Below are 19,660 nucleotides of genomic sequence, written 5' to 3'. Positions count from 1 at the left end.
AGATATTTGGATATAAGATTTCCCTTTCTCTCAAGTCATGGTCTGGAGGTGAATGGTTATGAAAAGTTGACTGTGTGATGTTTTCAGTGTTTAAAAACTGTCTTAGTTAAATATATACATAATTACATTTATTTAGAGTACCAGAAGCTGTGTTTGTTGATAATCAAGATATGTTAGGTGAAGTCTTCATTGATTCTGTTAACTCAGTAAGTTCTTTTTTTACTACGATGGCCCACTCGCGACAGCAACAAGCATGGAATAGGACATTTATGAGAAAGGGATTCAAGTCCAACCATCTGACTGGCTACAATTTGATTTTCTTTAGGGCAGTGTGACTTACCATACACCTTGTCTAAGTATCTCTTATATTTGTGATGTTATTATTTTAATATTATTGTAGATAAGAACTAGAATATTGATGGAGTTTGCTGCAGCTTCTGGTCAGAATGTACTACTAGTAGGACCACATGGTTCAGGAAAAACTAGTTTAATCAATGAGTTCATAGATCTTCAAGGTAAATCATTTACAGATACTTCAAATATTAAAGATCAATATAGTTCAACAGTTTGTGACAGTTAGTTGAATAAAAATTTGTACAAAATGACTGAAATGATCTCCTGAAATGTGTTGAAATTATTGAATATTCATTACATACTGTTGTACTGATTTGTCAATAAAGCTTTATGTGTTGTTTTTTTTATTTTTCAGATCAACAAACAACAATATGTAAACGTTTGGTATTTTCTGGTGCCTCTACAGCTAGTCAATTACAACAATTTATAGAATCTAATATTTATCATAGACAAGGTAGGAAACTTTCGGTTCATTTTCCAATTAATGACCTCTTGATGCCAAACATAGAACATATTTTGGTCAAGTGTTTATATTGGAATACGACAAATTGTAGTGACTATCTATATGCTGTAGTAATTTAGTATACCGGTATCTAACTGTCATATTACATGTGTCTATTTTACACTATGTTACTATGACAACTCTTGACTTTAGACATGCAAACTTTAGACGAGAAATTGTCATAAGTTTTAACTGTAGTAATATACTTCACACAGTTATGAAATGTTAAAAATTTTGTTTTTTTCTAATTATTTCAGGATTTGTGTATGGAGCAAGAGATAATAAGAAATTAAGAGTGTTTATAGATGATGTTAATTTACCAGTACCAGATGATTATAATGTACAGAGATCTAATGAGGTAATAGAACAAGTTAAGATCAGTGGTGTTTCCTCTCGGGGTAGGGGGGCCCAAAAACTGAGGCCCACCCCACACACCCCCTGCTTTCAAATCATCTTAATGTTTTACATTGGGAAAGAAATGCTTGTGACCCCCCTATAACATGTGATTCATAGAAGAGCCAATGGTCTTCATAGGATTATTTTGAAAGCATTTTGCTTTGTAACAGTTGGTTGATGGCTTTACCTTTATTCTATTTACAGTTATTACGTCAATTGTTAGATGAGAAGGTATTGTGTACACTACAGAAACCATTTGAATGGAGATCTATAGAGGGTTTAACAGTATTGTCAGGAATGGCGCTAAGTGATTATCCTGGTTTTAACAATAGAACTATATCAGAACGACTACTGGTAGGTTCAACAAATATTTCTGGTTAATTATTGTTAAAAGACAATTTCAACTAACAAATTTTTATCATAATATTGTTTAAGATTTGAGAGTTAGGTGTTTACAAATTATGGACATTTAGATTTAGGTATTATTATAAGTCCTTTGAGCAAATGTTTATTTATTGATGTTTCTGTTTCTGATTTAAGCGCCATTTTGCTGTATTCCATCTACCAGCACCACAAGATGAAGCTTTGAAGTCTATTGTTAATGGTATATTAGATGTAAGTAGCTTAATTTAGTTCAGATTCAATGTTTGATTGTCACTCTTCTTGTATTTTTGATATTCTGTTTTCACATGAGATAAAGGTGTAAATGGCTGACAATGCTCCGTTTCATTTACCTTAAACTCTTACATAAAGCAATCCTTACCTACTAATTATTTTCTCTTACAGTCCAATATGACAGATCAAGATGCTACTGGTCTAGATTTAGATCTACATAACGGTTTAGTTCAGGCATCGTGTGAATTATTAACAGAAATACAGAGTGTATTAAGACCTACACCAATGCCAGGCCGATATCACTATCTCTTCACATTAAAAGATATTACTAAATGTTTCCAGGTATGTTAACAATGACATTCATTTGACTATTTCTTTTCATTTTAATCACTATTTTTAATAATTTTGTGAAGAATGATAGCATGCTTTTTAGTTCTAAAGGGGAGCTCTGATTCGCCTTTTAACTGACTGCCATTGAATATAGACTCAAAAATATGCTTGTATCTTACAGTGTTTACAAAGACTTGCTGATGAAAGTAAAGCTGATGATCTGATGGTAATATCACTATGGAAACATGAAACACAGAGAATAATGAGAGATAGAATCTGTAGAACTTCAGATTTGAATTGGTTTGATGATAAATTAGATAAACTTATTGAAAAGGTAAGTTATCGTGTGGTTTTGTATGATATTAGCCATTGTGAAATTGACCATTGTGAATTTTGACCATTTATTTTACTATGCAATGATGCAGACTGCTCTTGTTAAATTTGAAAACTTCAGAGTACTCTATTATGACTAGAAACTATTTTGTAAATGTTATTGATCACATGAAAACTTTTATTTCAGATATTCCCTAAACTGGAGGGCAATCTTCATGAACATTTTGTAACATTTCCCATAGATTCCAGAATGTATCAAAGACCAATGACGTCTGCTCCAAGTAAACAGATAAAAGTGAGCCTATTGTATATTGTTTTTTAAAAATGATTGACAGTTATAATCATTAGCTGTATAGGTCATAGATTTCCTAGCTATTCCAGCCAAAGTGAAGTTGGAGAGTTGGAGAAGAATAATTTGCGTTTTTGTTTTGCAGAATTTCCCATATTGCCCACAGTGTTTCAGAAAATTAGGATGTTGAAATTATTTTATATACATACATCCATCCATTGTAATTTCACTAAGAATATTAGGATATATTATATATTGTGCTATATTTCAGGTAAACTTACAACCAATAGATAAACTAAGTGATATACATACTTGTTTAAATAGTCATTTAACACGGTATAATGAAGAGTTTGGTAATGTAAGATTAGATATAATGTTATCTGACTATGTTATAGCTCATGTTGTTAAAATGCATCGAATTCTGAGCTTCCACCATGGGTAAGTTAAATCTTTTGACTTACTTTGGAATTTGACAATGATGACTTAAAATTTGTTTGTGGAGTAACTTCTGTCATAAAAGAAGAAATATTGAAAAACTGAGTTTTTAGATTTTTTACCTCTTGCAATATTTGTTGAATAAAACAAATGCCGAAAGTGTTGAATCTCTATATAATGGTTCTGAGCTATGGCTGATAGGAATTTTTCTGGATAAATTAGAGAGTTATCATCAATTTTAAGCTGTCTGTCACTTCACTTGATACAGATTTTATATATTTATATGACTCCTTATTATTTGTTTTTGTATTTCAGTGGTAACATGTTATTAATTGGAGCTGTGGGATGTCATCTATCTACTCTATGTAAATTAGCATTACATGTAGCTAATATTGGTATACATAAAGTAGATAACAGTAAACAGAGTAGTTTCTTTGATGGTTTAAGATCAGCTGTTAGAATGAGTGGTTCAGAAAACAAGATTATAACATTATTATTTACGGTAGGTAGAGTCAAGTTGATAATAAGTTCACATCTAGGGACACTATAGGTTTTCTATATATTAAAGCAGTTGAAGGAATAATGAACATAAAATAGATCTGGCTTGTATGGTTCCTAATAATATGTATTTTACCCTATATTGAATTGCTTGTGTATCTGTTTGAATCACCTCAGGATGTTCACAAGTACATTTATTATTCTATCATTATTTAATTTTGATCATCTATTCACATGTTTGTAGGATTTTTTGATATTGTATAATGATGTTATTTGTTATTTTAGTCCCGAGATCTAAGTGAACCAGTATATTTAGATGCTATAAATAGTTTATTAATTAGTGGTGAATATCCTCATCTATTCTCTAATGATGAAATGGAAGGCCTTCTCCAGGTATATAATATATTTTGATACAGACATATTCAATATTCTATGCTGCACACTATATATGTTATATTGTTGCTAGAGACAACTGAAAGCTTCAAATAGTAAAATATAAAGCTTGTTATTACTGCTTCTAATAAAAAAATTCCCATCATTGAACACTGAATGGTGGTTTTGTCCTCATTACTGTGGTCCAGTGCAATCCTGAGACTTAAAGTGGTAGTTTAATTTACCAGCTGATAGAGCTCAATTTCAATTAGCTGTATCAGTTTTCATAATTAAAATAGCTGAATTTGAGATCTATCAGCCAGGAAAACGTATCTAGATAATTACAGTTGACAGTTTGATTTAATGGATATACTTGCATTTTTCAGTCGGGTATTTGATCTTGAAATCTGAAAGAACTTTATAATATAATTGTAGGCAATACATCCAGCCATGAAGAGAGAATTCCCCACTATGTCTGTTGATCCTATGAAATATTTTGTATCCAGAGTCAAGTGTAATTTACATATTATATTATGTTTACCACCAAATTATACTTTACTACAATCAGCATCAGAGTAAGTATATTATTGAGCATTTTAACGGCACAGGCACTCTTTGAAAACATCAATGTGGCCTGTGATCACCTTGAAATTTTCAGCATGCTGAGGATTTGTTTCTTGCTGTTTAGTTAAGATATCACTACCTTGTACAGGGCCAAGAATCCATATGTCTACTTAATTCTTGTCACAGTTTTTATATAACAGTTTTAAGTTCAGATGCATTTTTCAAATTTTGATTCAACTTATTTGAAATGTGTTATGTAAATGAAAGGAAATATATATATTGTATTATAGATTATATCCTGGTATATTAAATGGTTGTCAAAGTATCTGGATGTGTGACTGGCCGCATGAAGGTTTAATGGGTGAAGCATCATACTTTATCACCAAACATCAACTTACTGAGGAATTTGAAAATCTGAGGTAAATTTTTATCATATAATGCAGTTTAAAATCTAAATAAGCATTATTTCAGATCCTCTTATTTTAATCTTTTTACCAGATCTATCAATCTATCTGCATTTGTAAATCTAATTTTGATTTGACCTTCCAAGAATATACTATTTTGTGCACAACATGTTTTTGCTTGGTTTTAAATGTAAATGACAATAATAATATTTATAAATTTTTTCATTCAGTGTTGGGGTAACAAGTTGCCTGGCCAATATACATAGTTTTGTATTACGTGACTGCAAACAGATGCCATGGGCTGGTGAACTAGGACCAGATATTAATATGACTATGTTCCGAGTCAATGAAAAGAAGAAAGATCAGTTGAAATTAAGTACAGTAAAAGTTCCTAATCTACCTTATTCTAAACTGATCTTACAAGAACGTATCAAGTAAGTTTAAGAATTTCTTTAGCTTCATTTTTACACAAGTGAAGATTCTATTAAATCATAAAAATGAAGTTAAATCATAAAAATGGAGTATATATTATATTTCAGATTAAATGGATTATATATTATATTTCAGATTAAATGGAGTAGATATTATATTTCAGATTAAATCGATTATATATTATATTTCAGATTAAATAGATTATATATTATAATTCAGATTAAATGGAGTAGATATTATATTTCAGATTAAATGGATTATATATTATATTTCAGATTAAATGGAGTAGATATTATATTTCAGATTAAATGGATTATATATTATATTTCAGATTAAATGGATTATATGTTATATTTCAGATTAAATGGAGTAGATATTATATTTCAGATTAAATCATAACATGGAGTATATATTATATTTCAGATTAAATGGAGTAGATATTATATTTCAGATTAAATGGATTATATATTATATTTCAGATTAAATGGAGTAGATATTATATTTCAGATTAAATGGATTATATATTATATTTCCGATTGAATGGAGTAGATATTATATTTCAGATTAAATCATAACATGGAGTATATATTATATTTCAGATTAAATGGATTATATATTATATTTCAGATTAAATGGATTATATATTATATTTCAGATTAAATGGATTATATATTATATTTCAGATTAAATGGAGTAGATATTATATTTCAGATTAAATGGATTATATATTATATTTCAGATTAAATGGATTATATATTATATTTCAGATTAAATGGATTATATGTTATATTTCAGATTAAATGGAGTAGATATTATATTTCAGATTAAATCATAACATGGAGTATATATTATATTTCAGATTAAATGGAGTAGATATTATATTTCAGATTAAATGGATTATATATTATATTTCAGATTAAATGGAGTAGATATTATATTTCAGATTAAATCATAACATGGAGTATATATTATATTTCAGATTAAATGGATTATATATTATATTTTAGATTAAATGGAGTATATATTATATTTCAGATCAAATTATAGAAATGGAGTATATGGTATATTTCAGATTAAATAAAAAATAAATGAACCATTGGTATATATTGTATTTCAGATTAAATCATAGAGATAATGAGAATCCTGGTAAAAATGAAGTATATGTTGGACCTACTACCTATCGTAGATTTAAAGAATCATTCCGATGGTTATATAATATCAAATCTAAAGAAAGAACACAAGTGGTAGAACAACTCAAGTAAGTGATGCTAAAAGCCATATTAAAAACACAGTTTGTTAACGCTTTGTTATGAGATAAGGTGGTTGTGGGTTCTAATCTCAGTTGGCATGTGAAAGTCTGGTTACTTGAATAAGTCATCTTTCCTCTTTTCAAGCATTGATCTTAAAAAAATTCCCAAAAAAATCAGCAAGACCAATTGTGAAAGAGGCATAAGGGGTACTAATTGAATGTTGTGATAATCAAAATTATTTGATTCAAGTTACTTTCTATCTGTTACCACTTGATTTTCTTTTTTCAGAAAAGTTTTAGGAACTCTAGATCAAACCAGAGTTGATTCTAAAATTATGAAGAAAGCTATCAAATCAACTAATGTAAAGTTTGATGATGCTAGAAAGAATACAGCTAATTTACTCCATCAGCTAACAATGAAAGCTACAGTTCTAGAGAAACTGAAAGCTAAAGTAGGGCTTAGTAAATCTCTGAATGCTTATCTACATCTGACTGAATTAGAAGCTGATGAAATTGAAGAGGATGAACTCTTAAAACAAGGTAAGATTTATTACATGGCTATCTTCTGCATTTCATTGTAAACACATAACTTCTCCATTGTCATTGATTTATATTTACATCATCATAAACTATTACTACTTGAAAGGAACAGTGCAGTGGAGCTTTCGGCCAAGCCAAGCTTGGTGGTTTTTATAGTTATAGTTTGCTGTCTGTAGATGTTTGTTTTAGTTACTTTGGAAACAGTTTTGAACTGTCATCACTATTTACCAGTGTTAAGTTATTGTCTTTTTGACTATTTATTTGTAGAAGAATATGATGATTATGATGCAGAGTTTGATAAAATGAGAGAAGCTAATTTAAAAACTAGACATATTCAAGCTAAAGAAGAATATACGCTAGCTGTTAAAGCTGTAGAAGATTGTAAACATAGATTAGAACACAGTAAATCTCAGGTATAGTGTCTATTATGTAGGGCTTGATTGGTTAGTTCTGAACAGGTTCAGTCTGTTCTCTGTTCCAATTCTGGCTTCAACCAAACGGTACATAAAAAGATATGTCAACATTCAAATCTTATCTATCTTATCTTCTGTTCATTTCTCCTCCATTTTGAATTCTGTCTACTTTTTTTGGAACAGTTTGAACACATTCTGAACCCTTTTCCAAATTGTTTTATTGATTTGTTTCCCTTAGCTTTTAAATCAGATGGGGACAGGTTTGTTTTAAAATGTTCAGTATCAGAGATAGTGTACATTCCTTCTTTAGTATCAAAATGGAATAGGAAAGCTCATGTTGATGTTCTGACAAAAGTTCCCTCATTGTACACTGTCTTCAATAGTCATGCAGCATTTAGACATAAAACTTATTGTATTTTAGGTAACAGAATGGAAGAATAAGATAGATAGATCATGTATAGAAACTATAAGATCTATGTCTAATCCACCAATGTTAGTGGGACAGGTGATGGAGATGGTGATGACATTGATTGGTAAACGTCTACCATCACAGAGAATAGTAGAAGTTCGCGAACATACCGGCAAGGAAGACATGTCAAGTAGGATATCTTCTAGTTCTAGTAGTACTAAACATCTAGTTAAAAAATGTAAGTATAGTTTATTTATTATTTAGTCTCAAATCTTCATCTGTCCCTTGTTTAATTTTTTGTACAGAAGTATTGACATACCAGTAGGCCTATATGTATTCCTGAATCTCTTGGAACTTATTGATAAAAACCATTCACCATGAGACCACTTGTCAAATATAGATACAGGACACATTGTTCAACAGCCTTATAATATAGGTTTTTTTTAGTAATATTGTGTATGTTTAACAGTTGTATATCTTATTTTCATTATCTTACTGAATTGTTAATAAAAAAAATATATTTTTCTTTTGTTCCAGTTTAAAATTAGTTAATTTTATGTGAGATCTTTCTATTTTGCCAAAAATAACAAATTTTTAGCTTTCATTGTCTTAGACAGTTGACATGAAAACACTAAGTAGATTTTATTGAAGAGTAGTTTATAGAATTTATCTGAATCTTCAACATTAGTGACAATAGTTCATCAACAATACTTTCATTTGAATTTTGTCTTTCTTACCATCAGATTTACATTTAAATCTTTAGTTGAAAAAAAAATAATGTAGAAGTTGTTAGTCATACTGATGCAAAAACAAAATGTCATTTGCAAATTATTAAAATTAATCTCCCCTTATTTTATAATGGATATGAATGAATATTTTAAAGAATAAATCTTGAAAACTAGAAATATTAAAACAAAACAACTATTTTTATTTTCTAATGTTTACTTCATTCAGTCAATTGTATAATGGTATTACATCACATTAAATCTAACTAGAAATGGAAAAAAGAAATTTTATCAAACTTTTTGTCTCAATGTTAAACTAATTGATGTTATATATTTTATACAGCTAAACAGAAAGAAGGAGAAAGGTTTGATAGATCTGTTTGGAAGGGAATGTTATTAACTATGAGTGATTCTGTCAAGTTTGTTGATATGGTACGCAATGTACCCTGGGAAGATGGTTTACCAGAAGATGTCCTCAGAGGTAACTTTCTTTTCTTACTGGTTGATACTTGTGCCTTAAATACTTGCTATATTGAATCTGATAAGTTTGATTATATCTGGCTAATATTAAGACTTGGTCACAGTTTAATACATTAAGAATCATATTGTTTATTACAGCTGTTGAGAGTTATTTAGCTATCAGTAAAGATGGTCAACTAGGAGTATATGGTGATGCCTCAATGTTAGATACATCAGGTAATATTCAATAACTTATTCAGTAACTCATACCACTTCTTCTTTTTAATCAAGCTTTAAACCTTAGATAAACAATTTTCATCATGGTCATGGATGTTAATCAGGATTTAAAAGTTTGTAACCTTGAATAATTCAGATGTCTTTATTATTACAGTTCATCTAACTGTATATGTTTAGAGACCAAAATTCATATCCAAAGTTGTTGTCCTTGAAAATCGTTATGTTTCTTTTTCAGATAAACATAAACGCACCCCATCACCAGATGGTAGACAAGCTGGTATTACTATTGCAGCTGCTAAATATTCTAATGAAGACTGTGCTACTTTAGTTAATTATAGTATAGCTATCGTAGAGTACTGTCGATTGTGTTCACCATTGAAGGCAGCTAAAGAACGTCAACAAGAGCTAGCAAGAGAAATAGAAGAAAATGAAAGAAAACAACGTCAACAAGAAGAAGAAGTAAGTAAATTGTCTTATTGTGTTGTGTTGATATAGTTGAAATATATTTGGGTTCGTATAGTATATGCTATGGCTATACTAATGCAAATGATGCATGTTTTTGCTATGCTATGGGATATAGCTTTTAATAGTCAGACTAGTATATATAATAAAGACCACAGTATTAAACTGAATGAGGATGCTCTTGTTCATTAGTTCAAGGGAAAATTATAGTTTTGACCCCAAAAAGTATGGAAGTTAAATGTTTTACCTTTAAATATTTAGGAAAGGCTTAAAAATCAGGTAATGAGTAGATGCTTTTTAAAGTATTTTATTTGTAGCAGCAATTTACATATAACTGGCTTTAATTGTATTATTTATTTATTTGTTTACATCAAAATATTGATAGAAATTGTATTTTTTAAAGTAACATATCTGTATTGAAGTACTGTTTACTCTATTTCTATAATCAATAACAATTATTTAATATATTTCTGAATATATACTCTTTTATCTAGAATTTCAATTTAAAGTATGGATTTGTATCTAGGGTTTGTATTAATATCCATGTGTAGCTCCAGTATTTTAGTAGTATATAGTGGTATAAATTAATACTTTAACAACTGACAGAGCTCAATTTCAGCATCTGTAACACTTCCAGTTCGTCAACAATTGATGATAACATTTCATGAAATCAAAGCTTTATCTGGTGTTAAGACAATATTTTGAAGATTATAAAAAAAACACATCCACTGCCCATTTTTTATTTATTTTCTTTCCCTTGATTTTATTTATCTAAGAAATAATAAGGTTATAAATGTAGGAAAGATGGATTTTTATCTTTTTTCTTGTGGATGTTTGTCCTTTGTTAGCATAACTTAGCTAGTTTACCTATTTAAATGGTTTCTTTGAATTCACTCAATATTTGCTAAATAGCTGATCCTCACATTTAAAAAATTTAATCACAACTGTAACTTAAATGATTATAGTGGTTTTGATTATCTCAATATTTGTTGTATTTTAAATTTCTGTGAAGACAGACTGTACAAAGCTTACTTATATATAATCATTATGATCTAATTACAATAGTAATATATTAAAAACATAAGGTTCCTGAGACATCAGCTACAGAGAATAATTATTGCTTCATTATATAACTAAGTTTTATAGTACATTGACAGGCTTTTAAAAAATTTATAATTTCTTCCAAAGTATACAAAATTCTGGTCTTGCATATGGAATTTTTAATTTCTTTTAGCCTGAAAATGATGATCAGCCTAATGCAGTAGATGAAAATCTAACTGAAGATGATTTACCTAGAATACAAGAAGAAGAAAATGGTTTGCAACGTAAATTTGATGAGGCAGTGATGGAAAAACATTCTCTAGAAATGGAATTACAATCTATGAATGAGAGGTTAAAAGCTGCTACTGAACTGGTTGAAAGGTGACTAGATTCTTTCTTTTAAAAGCTATGATATGTTTAACCTCAACCAAGCATGCCAAGATTGAAACTACTATACTACTACAGCGCTTGTTCAGTAGTCATAACTATAAAATCACACTGTGATATTTGACTGAATGGAGCCCTTTTGTCAGAAACCAGAAAAAATTTCAAGAAACCAGATAACTAAATGGTGTCTTTACAGTTGTATAATGCATAATGCAGGTGTTGATATTACAAAGCAGGTGTGTATTAAGGATCTATGCAATTGTAAAAAGAACATTTGTGGCCTTATTTTATGATGTTTAGAACATAAGAATTTATAAATTTGATCTAAATTTATTACTGTAGTTTAAAGGGACAAGAAGAAGAATGGAGACAATATGTTAAAGATAATGATAGTAATGAATTATTATTAGCTAATTGTTTAACTGCTGCAGCCTTTTTAACTTACTGTGGTGCCACCAACATTGATACTAGGTAAGTTCAGTTCACTTCAACTCTCTTAATGATTCCTGTACCATCTTTCATCTCTTGTCATCAATTTGAATTTGAGTTTTATCAAATCATTCCACTTCGCCTCCCTTTCAGTGAATCTGCTAGCATTGCTCCTCCTCATACAATCAAGTACCATTTTAATATTTTTAATAAAATTCATCCTAAAATATTGTACAGATTCATTCAAAAACTGGGTCTTTGTCTGAAGAAGCACATCCAAGTCTATTTTTATCTATTGAAAAGTATCTTTTTGATTGTCAATCAGATTTTTTAATCATTTTCTGTTTAAAATTTAGAAAAAGAATGGGAGAATTCTCAATGCAAGTTTGTGAACATCATGGATTACCATTACATAAACAGTTATTATTTAAAAATATAGAATTGATAGATTTCTTATATACTCCTGTAAGTAGTACTTCTCTTTTAAAGATTATACCAAAAGTCGTCAGATACCTGAAATTAAACTCTATCAGTTGGCAACACTAATATTCTGATGGCTTAAAAAGGGATATCTTGTATAATTACATATTGGTTAATGATGTTATATTTGTTTTAATTAATTTTTTTCACAGCTGGATGAGATGGAACTCAAGATAATGCAGTTACCAACAACTCAACTGATGTTAGAGAATTCATGTTTCTTGATGCAAGAAGAGACGACTACAGCTTGGCCATTAATCTGTGATCCTACTAGTAGAGTTATAGAGTGGTTAAAACTTAGATTTCAATCAAAAGGTCTAGTGGAAGTCAAATATCATGTAAGCAATAATTCTAAACATTTCTTGAAAATGATACTTTTCAATGACTTTAGAGTCATTTTCAGCTTGTCATAAATCTGAAATAAATTCTTGAATCTTAAATATGGAGTCAATATTGTTGTTTGTGATATTTATATATTGTATTATATTGTAGGCATTAAGATCACAAGTAATTTGTTTTCATTAAGATCACAAGTAATTTGTTTTTATATGACAATTCGTCTTGTGATAACAAAAACAAAATAGATCACAATTAGTTCATTAAAAATGTTTGTGATGTTAATATTTCTGAATTAAATATCGCAAATTGTTTATTTATTAGTTGTGATATACATTTAGTACAGGAATTAAGATCACACTTGTGAATTTTGTTGTACCGGTATGTAATAAAAATCACAAAATTCAGTTTACTATATATATGATTGTGATATTTATTTTGCAGGAACTTAGATCACAGCTAGATAATTGTCTATCTGAAGGTATTCCACTGTTAGTCACAGATTGTGATGTAGTAGCATTAAAAACAGATAAAAGATTCCATGATACTATACAGAACTGTCGACAATTTACTAGTGGTAAAACCAGATTTAAAGTCATTGTAAGTATTGATTATAAGTTGTAAATTAAGATTTAGAAGTGGGTGTGTGGAAGAATCAATTTTTTGTATTTTGATGCCTTAGCTCTTTTGATTTTGGTTTTGAGAGGTTTCAACTGTCAATGTTCATGGAAATTCACATATCAAGCTATTACAAACTCTGTCTAATACTCTGACTTTATTAGACATTTTCATGTACTTTGATTAGGTTGTTTGCTAACAAATCATATTGCTGAATATACAAACTCCTGTGATATAATAAAAATGCGTAGGGCCTAATGAGTTTGTAATGCCTTTACATTTAGACATTTAGACATGTAAAAGTGCTTACATGACTAGTGGTCATGAAAATCTATTACAGTGTTATTTGATGTGTAAATTGATACATGTATGTATATTGATAAGTTTTGGCCATTTTTTTAGGTTGAAGATCATGAAGTAGAATGTGAACCAGGCTTTAGATTATATTTACATACAACAGTAGAACCACATGTTGTACCACAGAAACTAGCAGCTTATACATCAGTATTATACTATCAACAATCACGATATTGTGTTGAAGAGGAATTACTGGATACCTTTATGAAACACGAAAAATCACGATTAGAAAATGAAAGAATTCAGCTTAGACAGGTAACAGTTTTGTTTTGTATTTTGCTTTTCAAGACCCTTCATTGAACCCTTGAAATACAATCGTCAGCTCGAAACATGAGCTATTATATCATATAGTCAAATTGAACAATGTTCACTCTTACCTTAATTGTTCAACTATTTTGCAATTGACTGCCAGAAATTCTTATAAAGATATATATAGTCTTATAGTCATACAATAATTATCTTTATGTCTTTTCCAAGATGATATTTAAAAATTCCTGTTTCAAGAAGGGTACATAGATAGATCTGCGAAGAATTCTGAATGTTGTGATGAATGATTTTCAGGAGAAATTTGAGAATATGAAGTTGTTAGATAGATTAGAAAAACAGATGAAAGATTTATTATCATCAGATATTGTTTTATTAAAAGATTTACAATCAACTAAACGTCTGGCTGATTTTAAAAAACAATTTGATGAAACTCTGGAAAGGTAAGTTTAATACTGAACAATCTATATTCATTACTGTAATAGTGTCACTTTTCAAACCTGCTGTAGAAATATAGTAGCAGAAAACGGCTGCAGACAGACACATGTTTTTAGATACAGAATCCTTATTAGGACATCTAGTTTTGGAAGTGGGGTTATCTTCAGACACAGCAATGAGCAAACAAACCAACTGAACAAGTCTTCAGTAAAAATGGCTCTCAACTTATTTTGGAAGTTATTGTTGAGACTATGGACAGTATGAATTTAAAATTCATTTCACTTATTTTCAGTCAATATCGTATAGATATCAGTGTGGAGTCTATTAGGAAGGCTAGAGAAGGATTTAGAAGTATAGCACAGAGAGCTGCTGTCTGTTTTGATACCACACAGTACATGAGAGAAATCAACCCTTTGTATCAGATATCATTTAAACAATATCTTTCATTGTATGAAGGTGCCATTAGTCATTCAGAAAGGTAAGCTATCTTTAAACCATAGTGCTTAATGTGCTTATAAGTACTGTCTGTGGGGTTTTCTATTGTAGAATTCATTTTGACCAATTTTGTTTTAGCCATGGTAATTTGTTCTTGTAGGCATCTTTTCTATCCTATCACATGACCAAGAGTCAAACAAGTTAGATCCTCAGTGACTTGCCTCAAAAAAGTTATAGATTTGTATGTGGTTGGTAATAAACTAGTGTCCAAAAGAAACGATACCAACTTATTTTCAAAATTGTTTTTTACTAAGTGAATTGTCTAATATGAAAACATGCCAATTTGTATTGCACATCCCAAACACAGCATAGTCGATAAAAATACCGGGAACACGTGATCACTTTCATGTAAGTGACATTTCCCTCTCTAGCATGTTCTGCACGTGCATAAAAACTGTATAAAACGGCTGATCAGACACGTTGATATCACAGTAACAAAAACAACACAAGATATGCCACGTTTGACAGCCATCGAGAGAGAGAGAGAGCCGTTGGAATGGTCCGTCGCCAGAAGGTTGGGCTGCGCACGCATCACTATCACCAGGTTGATGCAGCGGTTACGTCAGACAGGTCAGACGTCAGACAGGCCCAGGAGTGGAAGACCACGAGTAACCACGCCTCGTGAAGATTGTTACATTCGGGTATTACACCTGAGGAACCGCACCGTAACAGCGACGTCCACGGTGGCTTCAGCACTGGGACACAGGATCAGTCGACAGACCGTCTACAGGAGACTACGGCAGTATGGTATCCGGCCACATCATCCCTACCGCGGACCGCTCCTGACGCCTCGACACCGGAACAACAGACTGATCTGGGCCAGGCGAGTTCGACGTTGGTAACGGCGGGACTGGGCACATGTTATGTTCTCTGATGAGAGCAGATTCCTCATCTTCAAAAACGATGGACGGCAGCTTGTATACCTACGATTTGGTGAACGTTTGGTGCCTAACTGTATCCAACAGGTCCGGCCGTTTGGAGGTGGAGGGTTAATGATTTAGGGTGGCATATGTGGTGACATCAAAACGAGGCTTGTCGTAATTCGTGGAAACCTGAATGCACAGCGTTATATTGATGACATCCTACGGCCTGTTGTGGTGCCCTTTATTCAGCAACAGCCTCGTGGACTCCTTTTCCAACATGCAAGGCCACATACAGCAAGATTGGCACAGAACTTCCTTGCCAACGCCAACGTACAGGTTTTGCCATGGCCCGCATGTTCACCGGACATGAATCCCATCGAGCACTTATGGGACCACCTCGATCGGCAAATCCGACGTCGCCGTGTGCCTCAAGTCAACGTCCATGACTTGGAACGATGTCTCCTCGAGGAATGGCAACGCATCACTCCCAACGTCATCATACGTTTGACGGCATCAGTCCGTAGGCGTGTTCTGGCATGTATTGATGCTCACGGTGGACATACCCGCTACTGACTTGACTTTGTGACGTGTGGTGTGACATTTCCCGTTGTTTCTGTGATCAGTGTTCTAACGAAATGTTCTTTTTTTGACCCCACCCATCTTTAAAGGCTTGTCATATTGGTTGTACAGATTTTATTGAAATGAAATTTTTGTACAGATGTTGTGAAAGGATTTCTCAAAAGCATAACACCAATCCTAAACTTCTGCATTGTTTAGTTTTTCTTTTATGTCATTGCAAACAGGTGGTTTCTTTTGGACACTAGTTTACATTGTTTTGTATGAATTCACTGTTAAGTTGAATTGAATCGAGTTAGTTCACATGTTTGGACTGAAGAACACAAAAATCATAGTTCAATAAGATTAGTAAGGCATTGTTATATGATATAAATTATAAAACTGATATATAATATTTCAGGTCTGCTATAAAAGCTGTAATAGAGAAGATCACAAGTAGCTCATTTTTCTCTACAGCTAGAGGTTTACTAGAGAAAGATAGACAGATATATGCGCTACTATTAGCTATTGAGGTAGGAAGAGTACTGGTACAACATTATTGAAACATTTACATACTTCCCCTAATTCATAGTAAGATGATGTCAGAGTGGACTATTGTTAATGTCTAATTGATTTTGATATATTGTTTTGATGATGTGTTGATTTTTCAATTATGTCTTACTGTAGGTTGAAGAATCACACGGTCATGTGGGACCAGGTGAAAGAGAATTTATTATTTCACCTAATTTTGGGTCAGTTGTGATGTCAGCCTTTACTGCAGGTCATAGTGTAGATAGTAAAGTATTACAAGCTAAAAAACCATTTGATTGGATGACAGATGACCAATTCCATAATCTACAAGTCTTGGCATCACATTTTGATTGGTTTCAAGAAATGTTTGACAGAATGCCTAAAGATGGTCGTGAAACACAGTGGCGTAATCTATGTGAAAGTGATAATCCTGAAACTGTACCATTACCCGATAAAATGGATGAATTTTTTAAACCTATCCAGAGATTATGTATAATACGTGCTATAAGGAGTGATAGATTATTACAAGCCTCTACTTTATTCATACAGAATGTTCTGGGCAAGAAGTATGTATTTTATGTTTAATATTTTGGTATTAAGACAAGGATTGCAGGATTAAACATTGTTGATTTCTTGATAACTAAAACTAGGTGTTTACAATTTCAAATCAAACTTAAACCCTGAGTTGTGTGAAATAACTATCACAAAGAACCTTGAATAGGTTTTGCACATGCAAGGTCATGTAACGCTTCTGACTAAAAATTGGAATAGTACAAATCAATGACATCATTGTGCTTTCAAGAGATAAGTTATAAACTTCAACTTTTTATCTAGACTGCTGTTACTTATTTTTCAGATTCTTTGGTGAAATACCACTAGACCTGCCTAGTTTATTGAGACAGAGTAGTACCAGTATACCTATTATATTGTTGTTTAGTTTTGAGGGTGATCTAGCTAGTAAACTGTTTACTGATTTCGCTAATCGTAAACAAGCTAAATCTATTGTCATCAACCTAACTGACTATTCACCAGCTACTGATAAATATGTTAAAAAACAAATACAGAAAGCAATGGCTGAGGTAATTACCCTACTCCCTAGTTTCATATCTATTCATGATTAGACTATGTAGTGTTCAAAATGCTTTCAAATACAAGTGCCCATGAACAAAAAAGTAATTTTTTTTAAATCATACCTTTGAAATCCCATTATTATTCAATGTAACCACCCATTTCAAAAGAAAATTCTGCTTATATTTAAACTTAATGGATAGCCCTATGGAAGTTCTTAGCATCAATTTTGCTTTTGATGTGTTTATAAGTACTTTCCATAATTTGTAAATCATCATCTTGCTACATTTGCAACTCTTTCTATATTGAGAAGAAAAAATTAGGCCTGTTTGACACTAATTTTACTTATGTGGGTGTCGTTTAAAAGAGCCTTTTGTGTATTCATTGAAATGTGTTCAACTAATTTCAGGGCTCCTGGATTCTGCTACATAATGCTCACAATGCTGGTGGATTATTGCTGATTATAGAACAGTTATTAAGTGAAGGCAGTCAACAATGTGATCAACAGTTTAGATTGTGGATATCATCTCAAACAACACCTCAAATTATACCCAATAGATTATTACAACAATCTGTTAAAACAGTTATAGATACACCCAAGGTGAGTATATTCAAGAACACAATTGAGAATAGAATTAATAGAATGAAAAGAATGACAGCATCTGTAACTTTTCTCTTGAAAGCAACATACAACTATTTCCTTAAACTTATTTTGGCCATTGTGTCATGGCCCCTATCTCCAGCCTGTGATAAGTCTTATTTGGATGTGAAAATTAAGCCCTCAAAATGCTCAGGCCTTCTGTTGGCTCTGGGAAGCCTCAGGACTTGCCTCATTTTTTGCCCCCTCTCGGGCATTATCAATATATTACCCTGGCTTTGTTATCTGATTGTAACATGGCATAGTAAATATAGGACACTAGCTACAAGTATTTAATGCTACATTATGACTTTGATAATGTGACAATCTCTACAGGAAGTACTGGTAAACATGTTCACAATGGTCAGACTGCTAGCAGAACTATCTCTTAATTATTTTAACAGTAATTGTATCATTAATAATATTTTACTGCATTCCAGACAATGAGAGATAGTTTAGTTCGATCATTTGCATCGTTAGATTATGATGTATTAAAACAGGGTAATAGAGCTGAGTGGCCTATTATATTACATAATCTATGTTACCTACATGCTACTATACAGTTACGAGCTAGATTTGGTCAAGGTGGATGGAATTGTCCACAAGATTTCAAACAAATTGGTTTTATTGAACTCCAGGTTAGTATTATATGGAATTTTATATATACCCTGACTACTTATTGATAGAGCATAACAGTATTTGAATTTAACTGTTTAAACACCAGCAGCTGAACAATTGAATACCAAAGAACTGGATATATACACAGTTGGCCTCTTGAGCCTCAACATTAACATTGTAAGCTATTATAGTTTTTCTCAGGCTTAACTGGTCATGAAATTGTATTCTGCTTTATTCTTTGGGCACAGTTGACAGAATATTTTTGATTTACAGGAAGGACTAAGGTTTACTGCTAGTGAATTTAAAGATCCTATAGTCTCAGTTGGAGCAGACGGTTCCAATGTTACCAGATCTACCTCTTGGACTGGTGCTAGATACATCTTATCAGAGGTTCTATATGGTAGTCATATAACAGACAGCTATGATCAACAAAGTCTATGTGCTATTGTGGACTACTGGCTGTCACCACAGGCTATCAAGAAAGATTTTGAAGTTGCCAGATGTAAGTATCAACTGTTCTTGAAC

The 19,660-nt window shown here is 31.4% G+C and overlaps 1 protein-coding gene across 1 annotated transcript in view; it reads left to right on the top strand.

Moving 5' to 3' along the window:
• The window catches only part of LOTGIDRAFT_229063 (hypothetical protein), a gene marked incomplete at its 5' end in the record, with an annotated part of 53,470 nt that overhangs the window by 29,231 nt on the left and 4,579 nt on the right, over positions 1–19,660 (top strand). Inside the window, 37 exons of the mRNA XM_009061942.1 lie at positions 137–206; positions 401–515; positions 710–808; positions 1,114–1,214; positions 1,457–1,606; positions 1,793–1,867; positions 2,039–2,209; positions 2,379–2,531; positions 2,718–2,825; positions 3,091–3,257; positions 3,570–3,756; positions 4,038–4,145; positions 4,560–4,699; positions 4,979–5,107; positions 5,323–5,526; positions 6,642–6,782; positions 7,063–7,313; positions 7,581–7,726; positions 8,148–8,373; positions 9,204–9,341; positions 9,479–9,556; positions 9,792–10,015; positions 11,253–11,440; positions 11,789–11,917; positions 12,232–12,340; positions 12,508–12,693; positions 12,848–12,862; positions 13,136–13,291; positions 13,712–13,921; positions 14,228–14,373; positions 14,661–14,846; positions 16,703–16,814; positions 16,969–17,378; positions 17,669–17,891; positions 18,290–18,481; positions 18,958–19,155; positions 19,409–19,637. Of these exons, the coding sequence (XP_009060190.1) occupies positions 137–206; positions 401–515; positions 710–808; positions 1,114–1,214; positions 1,457–1,606; positions 1,793–1,867; positions 2,039–2,209; positions 2,379–2,531; positions 2,718–2,825; positions 3,091–3,257; positions 3,570–3,756; positions 4,038–4,145; positions 4,560–4,699; positions 4,979–5,107; positions 5,323–5,526; positions 6,642–6,782; positions 7,063–7,313; positions 7,581–7,726; positions 8,148–8,373; positions 9,204–9,341; positions 9,479–9,556; positions 9,792–10,015; positions 11,253–11,440; positions 11,789–11,917; positions 12,232–12,340; positions 12,508–12,693; positions 12,848–12,862; positions 13,136–13,291; positions 13,712–13,921; positions 14,228–14,373; positions 14,661–14,846; positions 16,703–16,814; positions 16,969–17,378; positions 17,669–17,891; positions 18,290–18,481; positions 18,958–19,155; positions 19,409–19,637 (5,870 nt within the window). The remainder of the gene's footprint in view (positions 1–136; positions 207–400; positions 516–709; positions 809–1,113; positions 1,215–1,456; positions 1,607–1,792; positions 1,868–2,038; positions 2,210–2,378; positions 2,532–2,717; positions 2,826–3,090; positions 3,258–3,569; positions 3,757–4,037; positions 4,146–4,559; positions 4,700–4,978; positions 5,108–5,322; positions 5,527–6,641; positions 6,783–7,062; positions 7,314–7,580; positions 7,727–8,147; positions 8,374–9,203; positions 9,342–9,478; positions 9,557–9,791; positions 10,016–11,252; positions 11,441–11,788; positions 11,918–12,231; positions 12,341–12,507; positions 12,694–12,847; positions 12,863–13,135; positions 13,292–13,711; positions 13,922–14,227; positions 14,374–14,660; positions 14,847–16,702; positions 16,815–16,968; positions 17,379–17,668; positions 17,892–18,289; positions 18,482–18,957; positions 19,156–19,408; positions 19,638–19,660) is intronic.

Source organism: Lottia gigantea (assembly GCF_000327385.1).
Source record: "Lottia gigantea unplaced genomic scaffold LOTGIsca_5, whole genome shotgun sequence".
Classification (NCBI taxonomy): domain Eukaryota; kingdom Metazoa; phylum Mollusca; class Gastropoda; family Lottiidae; genus Lottia; species Lottia gigantea.
The sequence above is the reverse complement of the archived record's forward strand: the minus strand, read 5'-3'. Positions and strand labels throughout refer to the sequence as shown.